We start from the raw sequence: 16,465 nt of genomic DNA on the forward strand, positions 1-16,465 counted from the left end.
AAACAAATAAACAAATAGAGAGAAAAATAAAAATGGAAGAAAATAAAAAAATAAAAATAAAAATAAAAGAGAGTGCAAGGTGGGATCATGGGATCATGGAAGGATGGGTAAAAAAAGGAAAAAGTAAGAGAGAGAGAAGCGGGAAACTAGAAAATGTATTTATAGGATATTTTTTGAAGAAATATATCTCAACTATTGTTTTATAATTTGAACAAATCTGAGCCGTCCAAATGTCTTAGTAGGACAAAATATGTTGAAGATTCAAAAACCGTCCTACTTTATTAAAATATGTTGAAGATTCTTATAAGATCTAAATTTATGAAGTCTATCAGGTATTCAATATATTTAAAAATAATAATTAATTGTTCAAATTCATTTAATTCGTGGACTATAAAATTCATTAATTTAATCTCCACTATACACAGTAAAATCTGGCTCCTAATTCGGACATCATAGACTTTTCCATATAATATGAATAAAAAAAAGTGAACAAAAAGGAGAGAGTAAAAAAAATAAACAAATAGAGAGAAAAATAAAATGGGAGAAAACAAAAAAAATAAAAAGAAAAGAGAGAGGAAGGTGGGATCATGGGATCATGGGTGAGAAAGGAAAAAGTAAGAGAGAAAAGCGGAAAAATAGAAAATGTACATGTAGTATATTTTTTGAAAAATATATTTCAGCCGTTGTTTTATAATTTGAATAAATCTAAATCGTCCAAATGTCCTAGTAGGGCAAATGTGTATAGGACAAATTCAAAAACCATACTACTTTATTATATACATGATAGATGTTGAAGATTCTTATAAGGTCCAAATTTATGTATTCAATATATTTAAAAATAATAATTAATATTAAAATATGTTGAAAATTCTTATAAGGTCTAAATTTATGATATCTATCAGGTATCAATATATTTAAAAATAATAATTAATTGTTCAAATTCATTTAATTTGTGGACTATAAAATTCATTAATTTAATCTCCACTATACACAGTAAAATTTGGCTCCTAATTCATGCATCGTAGACTTTTCCATATAATGTGAATAAAAATAAGTGAACAAAGAAAATAACAAATAGAGAGAAAAATAAAAATGGGAGAAAACAAAAAAATAAAAAAGAAAAGGGAGAGGAATGTGGGATCACAGGATCATGGAAGGATGGGTGAGAAAAGGAAAAAGTAAGAGAGAAGCAAAAAAATAGAAAATGTACATGTAAGATATTTTTTGAAAAATATATCTCACCCGTTGTTTTATAATTTGAATAGATCTAAGCCGTCCAATTGTTTTAGTAGGACAAATTCAAAAACCATCATACTTTATTATATAGATTTTAATTATGCAAATTATTTTTCATTAAATTAGTTTTCAAAGAATATTTGATTTGTATAGTCATTTCCAATTGAACTATATTAATATAAATTATACATTTTAGGACTAAGCTTGTCTTTAAGAATGCCGTAGAAAAAATAAAAATATTTCAAAGAATAAAAGTGAAATTAAACCTTATTAATATCAAGAACCGATGACCAATTTCAAATTGGCATTCATCGGAGTGGGCTTAAGGCCCAACACCTCTCCCTTTTCTTCCTATGTCGAATTCAAATGGTATATGCCTTTATTTTTTGTTTTATTTTTTTATCCAAAAAAAAAAAAAAAAAACCTCTTTTACCCAATTTGTCTAAATCTATGTAGTAATTGGCATGAAAGAATGGAATGTTAAATTTGGCCTATCTAAAAAATAAATATAAACTTCACTTAATTTTTTAAATATCTTATAGTCATGGGTTCCATTGGAATACAAAATCGTTTCAAAAGTTTCAATCTACTTTAATATAATAAAATGTAGAAATAAAATTATAAGTTTGACATAGGAGTTCTTAGTTCAAAAGATGTCAAATTATCGTATAACTTAAAAAATTAAAATTAAAATTAAAAATTAGAGAAGCCAGCAAATAGAATTTTATTATCTCCAGATTAACAAATGGGTTAGAGATGCTTGAGATATCATCAAGAAGCACTTGCATTAAAATACAATGTCCACCACATTTTCCAAGGATGGCACTACTGTCACAATCCATATTTCATGCTTAAACAACACTACTATTAGCTTGTATGAATGATACAGTTGATCAAATAGAATGAACTGTCTTGGATTACACAGCAACTGTATAAATTAACAAAGTCACTCTGTTGAAGTGAACCATGGAACAAAGAAAAACTCTTCTCTTCAAATAAATACTACTCAATCAAGGCTTTTCCAAGGACTACAAAACTATAAACAATTGTCTTTTTTTGGAAAATAAATCATTTATTAGAAAACAATAGTACTAAATCATTTGGGGAATAAAAATAAGAAATTTGAATAAGATCAGCAAAATACTTGCAATAATTGTTCTCAATTATATAGCAAGTGGACAGAGATTTCAAATCCTTGAGATCTGAAGAGGGACTGTGGCTTCAAGAACTTCATCCCTTGCAGAGATGAGCTGGATCATTCCCAAGCTGCCAAGCCTCTCCATGAGATGCCTTCGACAATTCCCTGCGGCCATAACTCCGGCTGAGTAGGCTCCGTGTACTGAACCCTGGTGCTCCATGCTAACCGCTTCACCTGCAAAGAATAGATTTCCTAATGGTGCTCGTAGCCTATCATACACATCTTCGGGCTTTCCTACCACATCATATGAATAACATCCAAATGAGTTTGGATCTGTTCCCCAACGTGATACAAGATATTGAACCTGCATGCAGGGACAAACCAAGTGCTAGTGAGGAACTTCAACTTATACAATCATGGTTACATCAATTTGGTCCCTGAATAATCAAACTCTTCCCACTTTTGGTCCAAATTCTGACAGCAGTTATACATACTTCTATGACAGAAATAAAGTATGGTCATTTCCGACTTTGAAAGAAAAAGACTTTCGCACTTTGATCCACAACCCACAAAAAAATTATCACTCAAATGAAGAAAACAATCACAATGCGTCATATCATCAACTACAATGGTTTTGAGATTAAGTTAAGTTTGGGTTTATGGACCAAAGTGGAATTTTTTAATTTTTTTAGTGACTAAAGTGAAAAAAACCAATTCTTTGATAATTGGACAAAAGTGGAAAATGAAAAATAATTTAGGAACCAAAGTGAGAATATTTTCTTTATGGACCAAAGTGGGAAACTGCATGTACTTCAGGGGGTTACAGTGTAATTTACCCTAATGATAATAATGGGTTAATGCAACTTGGATATCCAAATCAATCAACAGTTAGATTAACAATTGTTGACTAGAATGACTGCAAGTAGCAGAAATGTGGAAACCAAGTGAACTTACAGGCTCGGATGCATGGGGGAACATTTTCCTTAGCTGCAACATCACAAAATTCAAAACAGACTCATCAGATAGCTTCTCAAGGTCATAAGCAAATCTTCCAGCAGCCATATAAACTAAGACAGGATGGCCTGTTGCTTTGTGGAGATTGAGGAAATAGCCACAGGAATAAGAAGTGGGTGCGACAACGCCTAACAATTCCAGATTTGGCCAAAACACGTTATTGAAGTGCAAAGCAATCTTGTTTTCATTGCCAACACCAAGATCTGAAATTGCAGAAACCTTCCAATCAGGCAGCTTAGGCTCAAAATCAATTAGATTGCGTTTGAGGACTCCAAGGGGTACAGTTATAATGGCAGCATCTGCAATAAACTGCCTCCCATCCTCAACCGTGACCATCACCTTACTACGCCCATTGGATATTTTTATGACCCTGACAATAAAAATAACCAAAGCAATAAAAATCCATGAAATATTTAATTCCCTTATCCACATAATGTTGTAGTAACCAATAACTTTGTTCAATTAAAGAATAACCAAATCAAGCCTTGTGTCCCAATCAATTCAATTCAGCTACATGAATCCTATTCCACCATTCTGCTCTGCCAATGGCTATATGCTCAAATAAATTAAATAAATTCATATCCTTATAAGCATATGCTCACTTCAAGAAGACTTATCTTAAATTAGTACTTTTTTTTTGCACAAATACTTCAATTAATCTAGCTGTAAAAATAACCAAAGCAATTACATTTTACTTATAACCAAAGCAATAAAAATCCGTGAAATATTTAATTCCCTTATCCACATAATGTTGTAGTAACTAATAACTTTGTTCAATTCAAGAATAACCAAATAAAGCCTTGTGTCCCAATCAATTCAGTTCAGCTACATGAATTCTATTCCACCATTCTGCTCTACCAATGGCTATATGCTCAAATAAATTAAATAAATTCAAATCCTTCTAAGCATATGCTCACTTCAAGAAGATTTTATCTTAAATTAGTACTTTTTTTTTTGCACAAATACTTCAATTAATCTAGCTATGATTTGGAAGGGAAATGACAAGCTCTGACTAATGTATGCTCCATATTTATGGGTAAGCTTTTTGTAAAACAACAGCAGCTACATGTTGGAGTTGACTAACCCCTTCAGAAAGGATTAAGAAGGTAAGACATGTTGAAGGAACTTTCAAGCAAAAGAAAATAACCTCTGCCTACGGTTCTATGTACCTTTTTTGTTATTCTTTAGTAAACTAATTCCATTTTATTTTAATCTCCTGTTATTTAGCTCAGAAATTTTCTATCACATAAGGCCATACATATTGATTGCTCACAATATCTCGCACATTCTATGTTCTCTCTTAGTATTTACTTTTTAGCATGTGCAAACAATGAAATGTGAATGCAGTCTGTCATTCAAAAATTGCGCAAGCATACCGGTGATTCAAACGTATGTCAATATCTTTTGTGAGAGCCTTAATTACAGGGAGATAACCTTGCACCATTAGTCCATGACCACCAGAAAGAACATTCTCCTGTACATCAACAAGAAATCCACTAACATGTAAGCAGTCCATGTGATGATATAACAAGATGACAACACAAATATTTAACTTCTATCTAATCAAAACCCAGTGTACCCCAGAAAATCCCAACAAATTGACTTGTTTGTATGCATTCATAAATCCTTCCCTCCAATTCCAACACATTAAAATTATATTGTAATTTGTATGAATCAATTGCATGTGTGCAAGTACGTATGGATGTCTGAATATGGAAAAAAGAGACAGATTTATATCCACTAAAATGTGGTTAATGTAAATCTTCCAGAAATAAAATTTTGTAAGGAAACTTGTCTGTCAAATTTCATCCAGTATACAAATTTCATAAATGAAATTATATAGTTCACACTTGGGTTCTCTAAGTAGCAGCAATTTAAATTTTAAATAAAAGATATTGTCACCCCATCAAACATGAAAGCCTATGGAAGCTATATAAACAACTTGAACCACCAGATCATTGATTGATTGATTGATTTCTTTTCAAACAGATGAGCAGCAAAATTAAAGACGACCAAACTTTGAAAGATCAAAAGTTTAACTTGCCTGATCCCAGCTTTTCAGAGATATCATATCTGCATCTACAGCAAACCAAGCTTCCATTCTACATATGTACCATTGTAAAACTTCATGGGCAAGTCCTTCTTGTCTATGAAACATGAAAGTTGTGTCGATGATTAATAAATACTGCAGCACTAAATACAAATGTGTGTACACCCTAAAGTCTTATTTCTTATCTCCGTTATCAGAATCTTATGATTCATGATTCGATTCACGATTCAAGATTCGATTCACGATTCAATTTGTAATTTTTGCAAAATTGATACATATCTATGGGTGAATTTATTTTGGAAGTGAATCTAGTGAATCGCACGATTCATAATCGATTCACTTTTTACGATTCATATAATTTTTGAAATTATTGTGTCCGACATATTTTCAACTCTTTTTTCTCCATCTTTTTATTGAAAATGACGTAATACAACTTCTAATAGCGTTTAATACTAAAATAACCGACATATATACATGATTTATTGTTATTTTAGTGATCATGGAGTTTTTAGTGATTAATATTGTTGTTAATTATTGTTACTTGGGAAATAGATAATTTGTTTATTTGGTTATTATCTTTATTAAGAATGGTAGTCTAAAAAAGAAAAAAAGATATGATGGTGATCTTACATAGGAACCTTTGTTAACTTCTTACCTATTAAACTATATGATTATCATTCAAAATAACATTTTTATTGATTTAAATCTAAATATTTCATATTCATAAGATATATTTAACATCTAAATATATAGATATATGCTTTTAAATAATTTAAAAAAAGTAACTGAATCTTTACGATTCACGATTCGATTCGATTTGCGATTCGGTAAGAGGCTATTTCGATTCACGATATGAATCCTGATTTGACAACTATGTTTCTTATACCTTAATTCTGGATGCCTGTCCAACACAATTGAAATTGCTTGAAGAACGGACATGTCATCACTATGTTCATCCCTCACTTTCTCTGTCTATAGATATCAATATACCCAGTCAGTCATTTGCCAAGTGGCCATAGAACAGAAATTGCCCAGATTTTTCAACAGTAAAAAAGCTTACCTCCTTTAAAATTCTCTTGAATGCCTCTCCAACTTCAATTACCATCTGTTGAGGAACTTGGCGGCCATCCATATCAAAAAGTGCATAACTGAAAAAAACCAAATCCAGATCCTTAAGATCACAGTTCTAGTTAAATACATGAGGAAGTGTATTATACAAGGAAACATGGGAACTGTGGTGATCCATAAGAGAACTGACATACATTGTTGAATAGCACAGCCACCTCACATATGGCTGATAGTCAAAATTCCAAAGGATACAATGTCCAGGCCAATTCTTTATTTTGAAATTTATAAACCACCTCAATTATAAAGTTATACAGAAGAAATTAACCTAGATATGAAGCTGCTATCATCAGCATGCTTTATACAAACAAGGGATAGACTATACAAATGACAAGTGAGCAAAAGAAGGGGGGACCTCATGGTTAAACTAAAAACATGACTTTTACCTTTCTGAGAAAAAGTGCCTAACCTACTGCCAATCTAAGCTCAAATACATTCGAAATATAAATTGGACCTGTAATTACCTTTCCAAGTCATGATCATACAAAACAGAGTTGTCACCACTAGTACGATATAATGTAAGCCCCAAACCACGTATCAGCGGAGCCAAAGGATTCTCATTGCAAACACCATGTAACCTGAATAATGTTCAATTGAAGATTGATAAGTAAACAATCAATGTATAAACAAAGGTAATTGTTACTTGCTGAACATGCTTAAAATCATCCCTCCATGCATAAATCAACATGTAAGAAAAAGATATCATTAAAATACAATTTATAGAGTTAAGGAACGAATGATTTTTAGGCAAGATCAAGATTCTGAAAAGCGGTTGCGGTCGCCGTAACGGTGGCGGTGACGCGGTTGCGGTTGCGGGGTGTAAAGGCCGTAGTGTAACGGTTGCGGTAACCGGAACCGTGAATTTTTTTATTTTTCACACAATTTGAAAAAAACTTACCGATACACATATTTTTTTTCCATGATCATATTTATTGGATTAAAAATAAATATTGATCAATTTTTATAAATTTTTAAATATGATCCAATATATTTCATATTTTTAAATCACTATAAATTGAGTTTTTTACATTTTATTTTAATAATTAATGACTTTATATTATACAAAAAATCAATCACTAACTATATATATAAGATAAACAATGACAAAAGTAAGAGAATAAATAAGAGCTTAAATATATATATATATATATATACATATTTTAACCAAGCCAAATAAATAATGACCACGCTTATTATTATTATTATTATTTTCAAACAATATATAGATAGACACACACAAACAAAATGGTTTAGTGATAGCATCTGAATAGAATAGCATAGGTCTTACAACTTCAACAAATCAATACCATATTCTTCATCTTCCCTCCTCTCTCTCTCTATCTCTTGCTCCTCTATTTTCTCTCTTTATCTTCGCTTTTCTCTCTATCCCTCTTCTCCTATTTTCAGCTTTTTTTTTTGTGTTTTTTCGAAAGAAACAGTTTGGAACCGTTACGTAACGGTGCGTAACAGGCTGTTACAGTACCGTTACGACCGCTACGGCAGCCGCTACGACCGACACACCTGTGAATCTTAATCACACTGCAAAAGCGGCCGTTACGTAACGGTTGCGGCCGCTTTTTAAAACCTTGGGCAAGATCTTATCAAATGAACAGGTTGATTGGTATAGAAATAAGGTTAATTGAGAAATATAAAAATAAAAGAAAACATGCAAAAAAAATCAGAAAAAGCAAAACAAGGGAGCTTCAAAACCGTTAATTGAAGAAAATTTAACAAACTGAGTTGAAAGGCCAATTAATTTTTATGAAATGCTCATAAAATACTACTACCTCTTACAGAGGCCTTAGTACTGTAAGCGGAAGCTGGGTATGAAACCAAACCAAACCAAGCCTTAAGTCCCATCAAATGGGACGGAAGCTGGGTATGACCTTTTATAAAAAACCTTAGGAGTTGCTCTTAGAATTTTAGGTATAAAAATCTTAAGAAACCAAATCATAGAAGTTCAGTCGGTCTAACAAATATTTCACTTCAAAACACAAAGAAAAGAGAGTTGAGACATCCAAATCAACCAATTTTGCTTTTGAAAAATAAACGAAGAGTAAATCGGGAAGCAAACGAAACAGGGCACTAAATGACATTAAAACATTCAGTGCATAGAAAATCATGTTCATTTCGACAGCAATCTAGAGAAATATCAAGTATGAAATTACCATGAGGCTCCCATATCCACAGGGCAACCAAATGAGTAATTAGTGTGAATACGTCCACCAATTCTATCCCGTGACTCCAACAAGATTACCTGAAAAAAATCATAGCAGTAAGTCCTAATCATTAGCAGATAAATTTACTTGCTTACTTGCTCTGTCCCAAAAACAAGAAGTCCACTTTGAAAATGTGCATAGTTTTAGGAAGTGGCAATAGTGCATTATTTTACATTGCACTTTGCTTGCTTATTCACCCTTTATTGTTGACTGTATAAAAGATAGGAAAATTGCAATTATTGTATTTTAACAGAGGCTTAGCAGGGCATTTAATGATATATTGACTTTTGGCCATGAATAATAATTTTGCGTCATCCAAAAAGAAATGTGGACGATTATTTTGCGACACAAGTAGTGGCTCATTACTCGGAATTGGACATATACATCTAATGTTAATAATATAACCACCTTAAAAGAAGCATTGTGGAGTATATGTGCAGCAGAAATCCCCGAAATGCCACCACCAATCACAATGACTGAAGGAGGTGAACTTTGTTTCCTCTCAATGTGCGAGGCAAATGTGCCTAGTCATCAAACAAATACTAATCAGGAAGGGCAATTGACATCCTTGTAGAAGTAAATACATTATAAGAACAAACACAAAACAACTAGTCCCAACATAGAGACCAAAACACATACATTGAGTAAATCACACATAAAAGAGTTCAGGATGTTAAGTGATGAATCCTTAGGCTAGAGCTATAGCCATCAATATGAATCAATGAATTAATATCATAGTCAATGCCTTTTGCCAATGAGAGACAACAATTTCTAAAATGAGTCTCTACTGGACTTCCCAACATCCACATAATAATCATATCAAAACAAAAATATCAGGTGGTGCCCTTGTACAACTTATCCAAGACATGTGTCACCATGTTTCATTTTGTCACTAAGAAAAACATTTATCACCACTGAAAATGCAGTATGATATTCTGCAAGTTGAGCTTGATATCTTCACAGCATTATGGCACGAGTAAAATGATGAAACAAAAAAAAAACATCAAGAGTTACCCTTTTTTTCCTTCACATTAATGTTCATAATTTTTTTTTTCTAATTTTTTCCTTTATATTTCTACACTAATGCTATTGCTAACTAGATTTTTTTTTTTCTTTCTATTTTTTCACTTCCAAAGAAAGTTCTCCTTTTTGCCTTCCATGCCATCCAACCTCCATTATACTATTCTTCTACCCTCCAAGTTCCCATAATACCTCATCTTCCATGTACTCTAAGTTTAAATTCTGCCCACCCGCTACTAATTGTGTGAAACCTTTTTTTTTTTTTTGTTGATAAATAAAACCTATTATGTTCTGCATAGTTCAAGTTTCATGTTTTATATAACACCTATTGGGCCTGTTTGATTCCAAGATAATGACGTAGGATTGGACTTTTAATCCTATCAAATTCATATTCCTACATTTGGATCACACAAATGGCATCCAGCTTAATAATGCATAAGACTCTTAATCCTACAAAATTGTAGTATATTTAATACCAAAGGAGAGTAGGTATTAACAATCATACACATAATTATCCCATGAGATTGTTAATCCCATCACTAATACTCCAAGTAATCAAACAGGCCATTGTGTCTTGTTTCCTTCTTCATCCCTCATAGTATGCAATGATAAATTACTAACAATTTTCCTATTAATTTATTTCACCTTTACACTCTCATTCACCCAAAATAACGACACCTAAGAACTTCATTTCATTTAAATCCTTGTACCTTTCACCACAATACCATCTTTTACTTTATACTATAACACCCATGGTCGTTAGAATTGTACGATTCACGATTCGATTTATACGATTTTCAACAAAAACAATTTGAATCGTGCTGTTGAATTGGAAATTGAGTTAATTGTGCGATTCAATTTGCGATTCGTTGAGATTCACTGCGATTTAGATCTATTTTTGTTTTTACTTACATAATGCATGAAACTACATCACTTTCGCTAAACTAACCAAATATATAGAAGAGTTCAATTAGTTATATTGATATTCATGATGTTATATTTATATATACATATATAAAATTTAGTTATATTGATATTTACATAATTTTAAATACACTAAGGCTCCATTTGTTTTGACATAAAATGTTTTTTTCAAAAATGTTTTACTCATTTTTTATTGTTTGGTTGAACAAAAAGTAAGTAAAATATTTTTTTAAAAAAAATATTTTTGCATCATTTTCCTAAAATGAATTACCTTTAAAAATTCCGTAAGTCAATTTTTATAAAGTTGACTCTCACTCACTACTTTTTCAACACACTTAGCATTTTAAAATAAGTATCTTAGCTTACTAAAAAGTCATAAATGACAGTTTATTTAATCAAAATTTATCTTTTAGGCAATAAAATAGTTTTGTTTCAAGTGTCAACCAAACGCCAGAAAACAAAAACAATAATATTTTTTTTGTGTAAAATCAATTTACAAAAAAAATAATTTTTTGTGTAAAATATTTTACGTCGAAACAAATGGAGCCTAAGTGAAATTTTATATGTATATAGGTATATAAAATTATATATTATATTAAATAAAATGAATCTTACGATTCACTATTTTAGCAAAATGATTCGCGAGTTGACAACAGTGATAGCACCTTTTATCTTTTTTTGTGCAACCTTCTCTATTCATGTCCTTCCTTGGTATTAAATGAAAGGATCAAGAATTCCATTGCAACTCCAATGTTTTGATTTTTACCATTAGTAGTGATTGATAACAACCTTGAATATTACGAAAATTGAAAAATGAAATCTACTTAGCATGTTATACAATACCTTGGGGTCACCAGCCCCTCCACGGCTTCAAACTACCAAGCCGAGGTCCGTTCCCATACTCAACACGATGGCTGACTTTGAAGCCAAATTATACAAACCGTTGGGTAGAACTCACCCTTGAAAACCAAGTTGTAAGGAGAGGGTGACCAAGATACTTAAACTAATAGTTGTCAAATCATGAATTGTAATTATAAGGTTCACTTTATTTAGCACAATATATAATTTTGTATTACACACGTAGTATTTAAAATGAAATAAATATCAATATAACTCAACTATATATATATGTATGTATATATACGAATAAAATCTTATATATCAATATAATTAACTGATCTCCTTTTCTATTTTGTGAAAATGACATCATTTCATGCATTATGCAAACATAACTAAATTTTAGTGAATCTTAGTAAATCACAATTGAATTATACAATTCACTCATTTAAAATTTAAAATTCAACAAGAGGAATCAAATTGCTTTAAATTTATTTTATTATTATTTTTTTTTGATTGGCACTGCACTGGGGTGTAGAATCGAATTGCTTTAATGTCACTCGTATCGAATTATATGAATCAAATCTTGAATCGCAAAATTCTAACCACCATGCTTATATTCACAAATCCAAGCCTAGTGTTAGGCAATGTGGGATCATAACACCATGCAACTATTGTTCTTCATCATCTTTCCACATTACCAAATAATAATAATAATGTAACTGTAATAGGAGGTTTTGACCTGAGATCAGAAGCTCCCATTGTCCACATATCCATTCTCAGTGCAAATGTATAATGTAATTTCTTAAAAATTAAACATAGACAAATAAGCCACCAATACAATGATACATGTATACATAAAGTTAAGTTATATCAATTTATAGAATGATATAAAGCTTTGGCCACTTCTTTTTATATAGATTTTGCAACAGATTTCTTGACATCAAAATTTTCCGCTTTTCAGATTATCAAGATAAACATTTTTCTTGTAATATCTAAAATTAAAAGTAAAAAAATTATTTAATTTCCCACTACCAAAGTTAATCAACGCATAAACATAATGCATCCTCATTAATACACTAGTATGTAAAATATTTTCACATGAAAAAGAGCATTTAAGAAAGAAATCATAGACTAATTAATCAAGCATAAGAAAACACACATACAAACATTCAACTCAGAAAACAATCAAATTGACATGCAATTCTAAAATTAAACTATCAAATAACCATATATATAGGCAGACTAACCGTCGAGAAAGTTATTGGAGATTGAGTCTTTGAGATCCATAAAGGAAAAAAGAAAAAAAGGAATGCAGAGCAAAGGTTTGATGATGAAGAACAAGAAGAAGAAGATGAAGAATTAGGGATGTATAGGAATCAAGAAATTGGAGATTAATTGAAAGGAATGATAAAGAATGAAGATGAGAAGGCCGGCAATGAAGCGGCTGAGATTGGAAGAGCAACGCAGCTTGTCAAACCAGCTCATAATATGAAAGTCGATTCGATTTCGATCTTATGCCGAATCGGTGGTGTGCGATCTTCAACAACAACAATCAATCTACTCCGGAGAACAATCAATGAGCTTCGCGTCGATTGCATAGATAGATAGATCGAACCCCCCTATACTCTCTCTCTCTCTATCTCCTCTTTCTCTCTCCTTTGTTTCGCCTTTTTTCTCTCTCTAAAAAAAGCCGAGAACCAGAGATCCAAATCAACCCGCCACTGCGACAACTCAACTGTCTCGATGCGAATTTTATAATAATATGGTTGGGACGACGATGATTAAAATAACACCCCGACGCCTCCTTTAAAATGATAATGCGTTACGCTGATAAATAGATCGGTGGAACATGTATTAATTAATATATTAATATTAATTGTAATATTATTATTAATCATATTATAAATATTAAATTTTTTTAAAATTATATCACATTATTAATTGATATATTACTTAATATATTAATTAGTACATATAATATTATTCTAAATAAATATTTTTTTAGGGATATAAGTGTCTTTTTATTTGACAATTTGATTTGAGTCGTGCCAGTTTTGAGTTTCCCTCCTCTTCATGCTTCTCGGCAATCACGGCCCATAAACAAAATCGACTACTCTATGTTTGAAAAGATAGTTTGAGGCTAAATTAGTCACATACTGACAAAAGTAACTAATTCAGCCACATGGAGACAAAAGCATGACAGGAGCTTGGCAACAACCATTTCACAAATAAATTTACGAAACTACCCCTACATGAAAGAGGGGCTATTTTAGCCTCATCGTCATAAATATTCAAAGTAAAAAAAAAAAAACTTTTTTCCGAAAAACATCTTTTTCCAGAAAAAACAAAGAAAGTTGAAAAAAAAAATTAAAAACATTTTTTTTGTTTTTTGTTTAAATATTTTATAAAAATAAATTCAAACTCTATTTTATAAAAATATTTTTAAAATATTTTAATTTTTTTGTTATGTATTTGGTTATGATTTGAGTGTAAAGTTGTGAAAGTAGTATGGAGTTTCGAGTTATGTGTTTGGTTATGAGTTTTAAAAATAATTTATTAATTGAGTTTTATTTTATGTGTTTGGTTACGATTTGAGTGTAGAGTTGTTTTTAAATTTAAAATATTAACATTTTAAATTATTAAATTTTTTTGAATATTTAAATTATTTAATTTTTTTTGTTAAAATAATTTTTTGAATATTTAAATTATTTAAATTTTTACGATTTAAATATTTTGAATATTTATTTTAAATTTTTGCTTATTAAATTATTTAGATTATTTAAATTATTTAAACATTTAAAATAAAATTAAAATTAAAATTAAATTAAAATTAAATTAAAATTAAAATTAAATTATTTAAAATACACAGGACAATAAAATAAAACCTCACTTTTTATCATTTCACAGAAAATGAAAAAAAATAAAAATAAAAATAAAAAACACATGGAAAAACCATTTGCAAAAAAAACTAAAAAAATACATAAATTATTTTTAAAAAAATACGCCTCATTCAAAAATATTTAAAAAATTACAAAAACGTAAATTCAAAAAAAAAAGAACGACAAAAATACGCCTAATCCAAAAAGAAAAAAAAATAGAAATTACCATTTGCCATGTAATTTACAAATAAATAAAACACATAAAAACCCATTTTTGAAATATAAAAACAAATTAATGTGTACGAATTAAAAAATGACAAAAACGCAAATTAAAAAAAATAACGAGAAAAATACGCCTCATTAAAAAATATTTTTTAAAAAAAACATAAAAACGTAAATTACCATTCGCGACGTAATTTAAAAATAAATAAAACACATGAAAACTCATTTTTGAAAAATAAAAAAAAAGTTATTGTATACCAATAAAAATAAAAAAGATAAAAAATTACGCCAAATCTAAACCCAAAATAAAAAAATATTAAAAATTTAAGCAAAATACGCGAAATCCAAATCCAAAATAAAAAAATAAAAAAATAAATTAAGCAAAATACGCCAAATCCAAACCCAAAATAATAAAAAAAAATTAAAGGAAAATACGCCAAATCCAAACTGAAAAAAAAAAACAAAACAAAAAAATTCAAACAATTTCGGTCCTGTACATGGCGCTGACGTGGAGGACCATTTGAGTGTGAGTTGCCATGAGAATCATGTGTCAAGGGCAGTTTGGTAATTTATCATAAAGACACCTCACCAAAAAGCCAAAAAGTCCAAAAAATTAAAAAATCCTTCCCAAACCAGCCTTTTTAGCCCCAGAATAAATAGTCAAAAAAGTCAACCCATTTCCCAAACGGAGGCTAACTTTTTATTTTTATTAAAATAAAAAATTAAATACAATTTTGATACTTTTTTTTTTTTACAAAATCTTTTTTAAAATATCTTATTTTTTGAATTTAAAAAAAAAAATTCATACGATTTTTTTTTTTTTAAATATGGTATCTTTTAATATAAAAAAAAAATTGTCTATTACAATAGGTGAACATGTAATTATTCACAGAAGACTTGATTAGCAAAATTCATTCTTAAATTATTAGGTACACTTTTAATATGATGGTGATAGGAGTATTGGTGGTCAAGCTACTAATTTGTTTGAGAGTTATTTTATTTAAATCAATTAATTATAAGATAACACGTGCCAGTTATGACTTAATCACATGAATGTCACGTGTCAATGCACGAAATGATTCAAAAGAAAAAAATTTAACAATGATAGAGACCATTAATTTTAGAGCTCTAAAAAGACCACTAATGACATGATACTCAATAAAAAAAGAAAAAAAATACAACACCAAAGTCAAAATATCAAATCATTCTTAGTAAAGTCCACTGTCATATCATTAATGATAGCACTAATTAGTGCTCTCACTTATTTTCCAAAAAAATTAAAGGATCAATCACTTTTTGAAAGATATACGAAAAGGCTGAATTATTTATTCTCAAAATTTAAATTCAAAACCAAGGAGGGAAGGGACGCATGAACATAGCTAGCCTAGTGGACATATGGTACAACTTTGACATTTGGTGTGAATCATAAGAAAGCCCATAAATAAGTCAAGGATGGAATGAGGAGCCCTTGAGCAAATCCATACGTTTAATTCTAGCCACTAAGATCATCTCCAACATTGCATCAAATTGAGCATCAAATTTGAATTTGATAAAAAAAAGTTACTTTTTTTCTTTCTAATAGTTTTACCAAATTGATATTAAATTGAAAATTAAACAAAAGTTTTACTAAATTGAAGACTTGCGTGAAATTTCACCATTTCACTGTGCGTTTATGTTGGAGATGATCCCACCGGTCAACCGGCAGAACGTCTGGCTGGTTGGCCAACCGATCGTCCGATACATATAAAAAATGCTCTTACTGTTTGGCCTGTGAACTACATCTCTTAAGAAATATTAT

General features: G+C 30.2%; 1 protein-coding gene across 2 annotated transcripts; it reads right to left on the reverse strand.

The window, feature by feature from the left end:
• Positions 1–2,108: 2,108 nt before the first annotated feature.
• On the reverse strand, positions 2,109–13,398 carry PAO4 (polyamine oxidase 4). Of its 2 annotated transcripts, none has more exons than XM_028239001.2 (10): positions 12,814–13,398; positions 9,191–9,306; positions 8,732–8,820; positions 7,028–7,141; positions 6,499–6,586; positions 6,325–6,410; positions 5,433–5,535; positions 4,765–4,862; positions 3,329–3,758; positions 2,109–2,738 (listed from the first exon to the last, which is right to left on the reverse strand). In XM_028239001.2, exons 1-10 carry the CDS (start codon positions 12,851–12,853, stop codon positions 2,424–2,426), a joined length of 1,479 nt encoding a protein of 492 aa, XP_028094802.2. In that variant the 5' UTR covers positions 12,854–13,398; the 3' UTR covers positions 2,109–2,423. The 2 variants fall into 2 exon arrangements, with proteins under 2 accessions (XP_028094802.2, XP_028094803.2); XM_028239002.2 differs by having other exon boundaries at positions 2,109–2,707; positions 12,814–13,379.
• Positions 13,399–16,465: the final 3,067 nt, after the last annotated feature.

This window comes from Camellia sinensis, chromosome 1 (genome assembly GCF_055761805.1).
Source record: "Camellia sinensis isolate YWXY chromosome 1, ASM5576180v1, whole genome shotgun sequence".
Classification (NCBI taxonomy): Eukaryota; Viridiplantae; Streptophyta; class Magnoliopsida; order Ericales; family Theaceae; genus Camellia; species Camellia sinensis.

Bases quoted from the DNA above. Each gene is read 5' to 3' on its own strand.
- PAO4 (XM_028239001.2), bottom strand. From the start codon at position 12,853: ATGGATCTCAAAGACTCAATCTCCAATAACTTTCTCGACG. The intron at 7,142-8,731 runs GTAATTTCATAC...AACATTATTCAG, and splicing joins GTGGATATGGGAGCCTCATG to GTTACATGGTGTTTGCAATG. The intron at 6,587-7,027 runs GTAATTACAGGT...GGTTTTTTTCAG, and splicing joins TATGATCATGACTTGGAAAG to TTATGCACTTTTTGATATGG.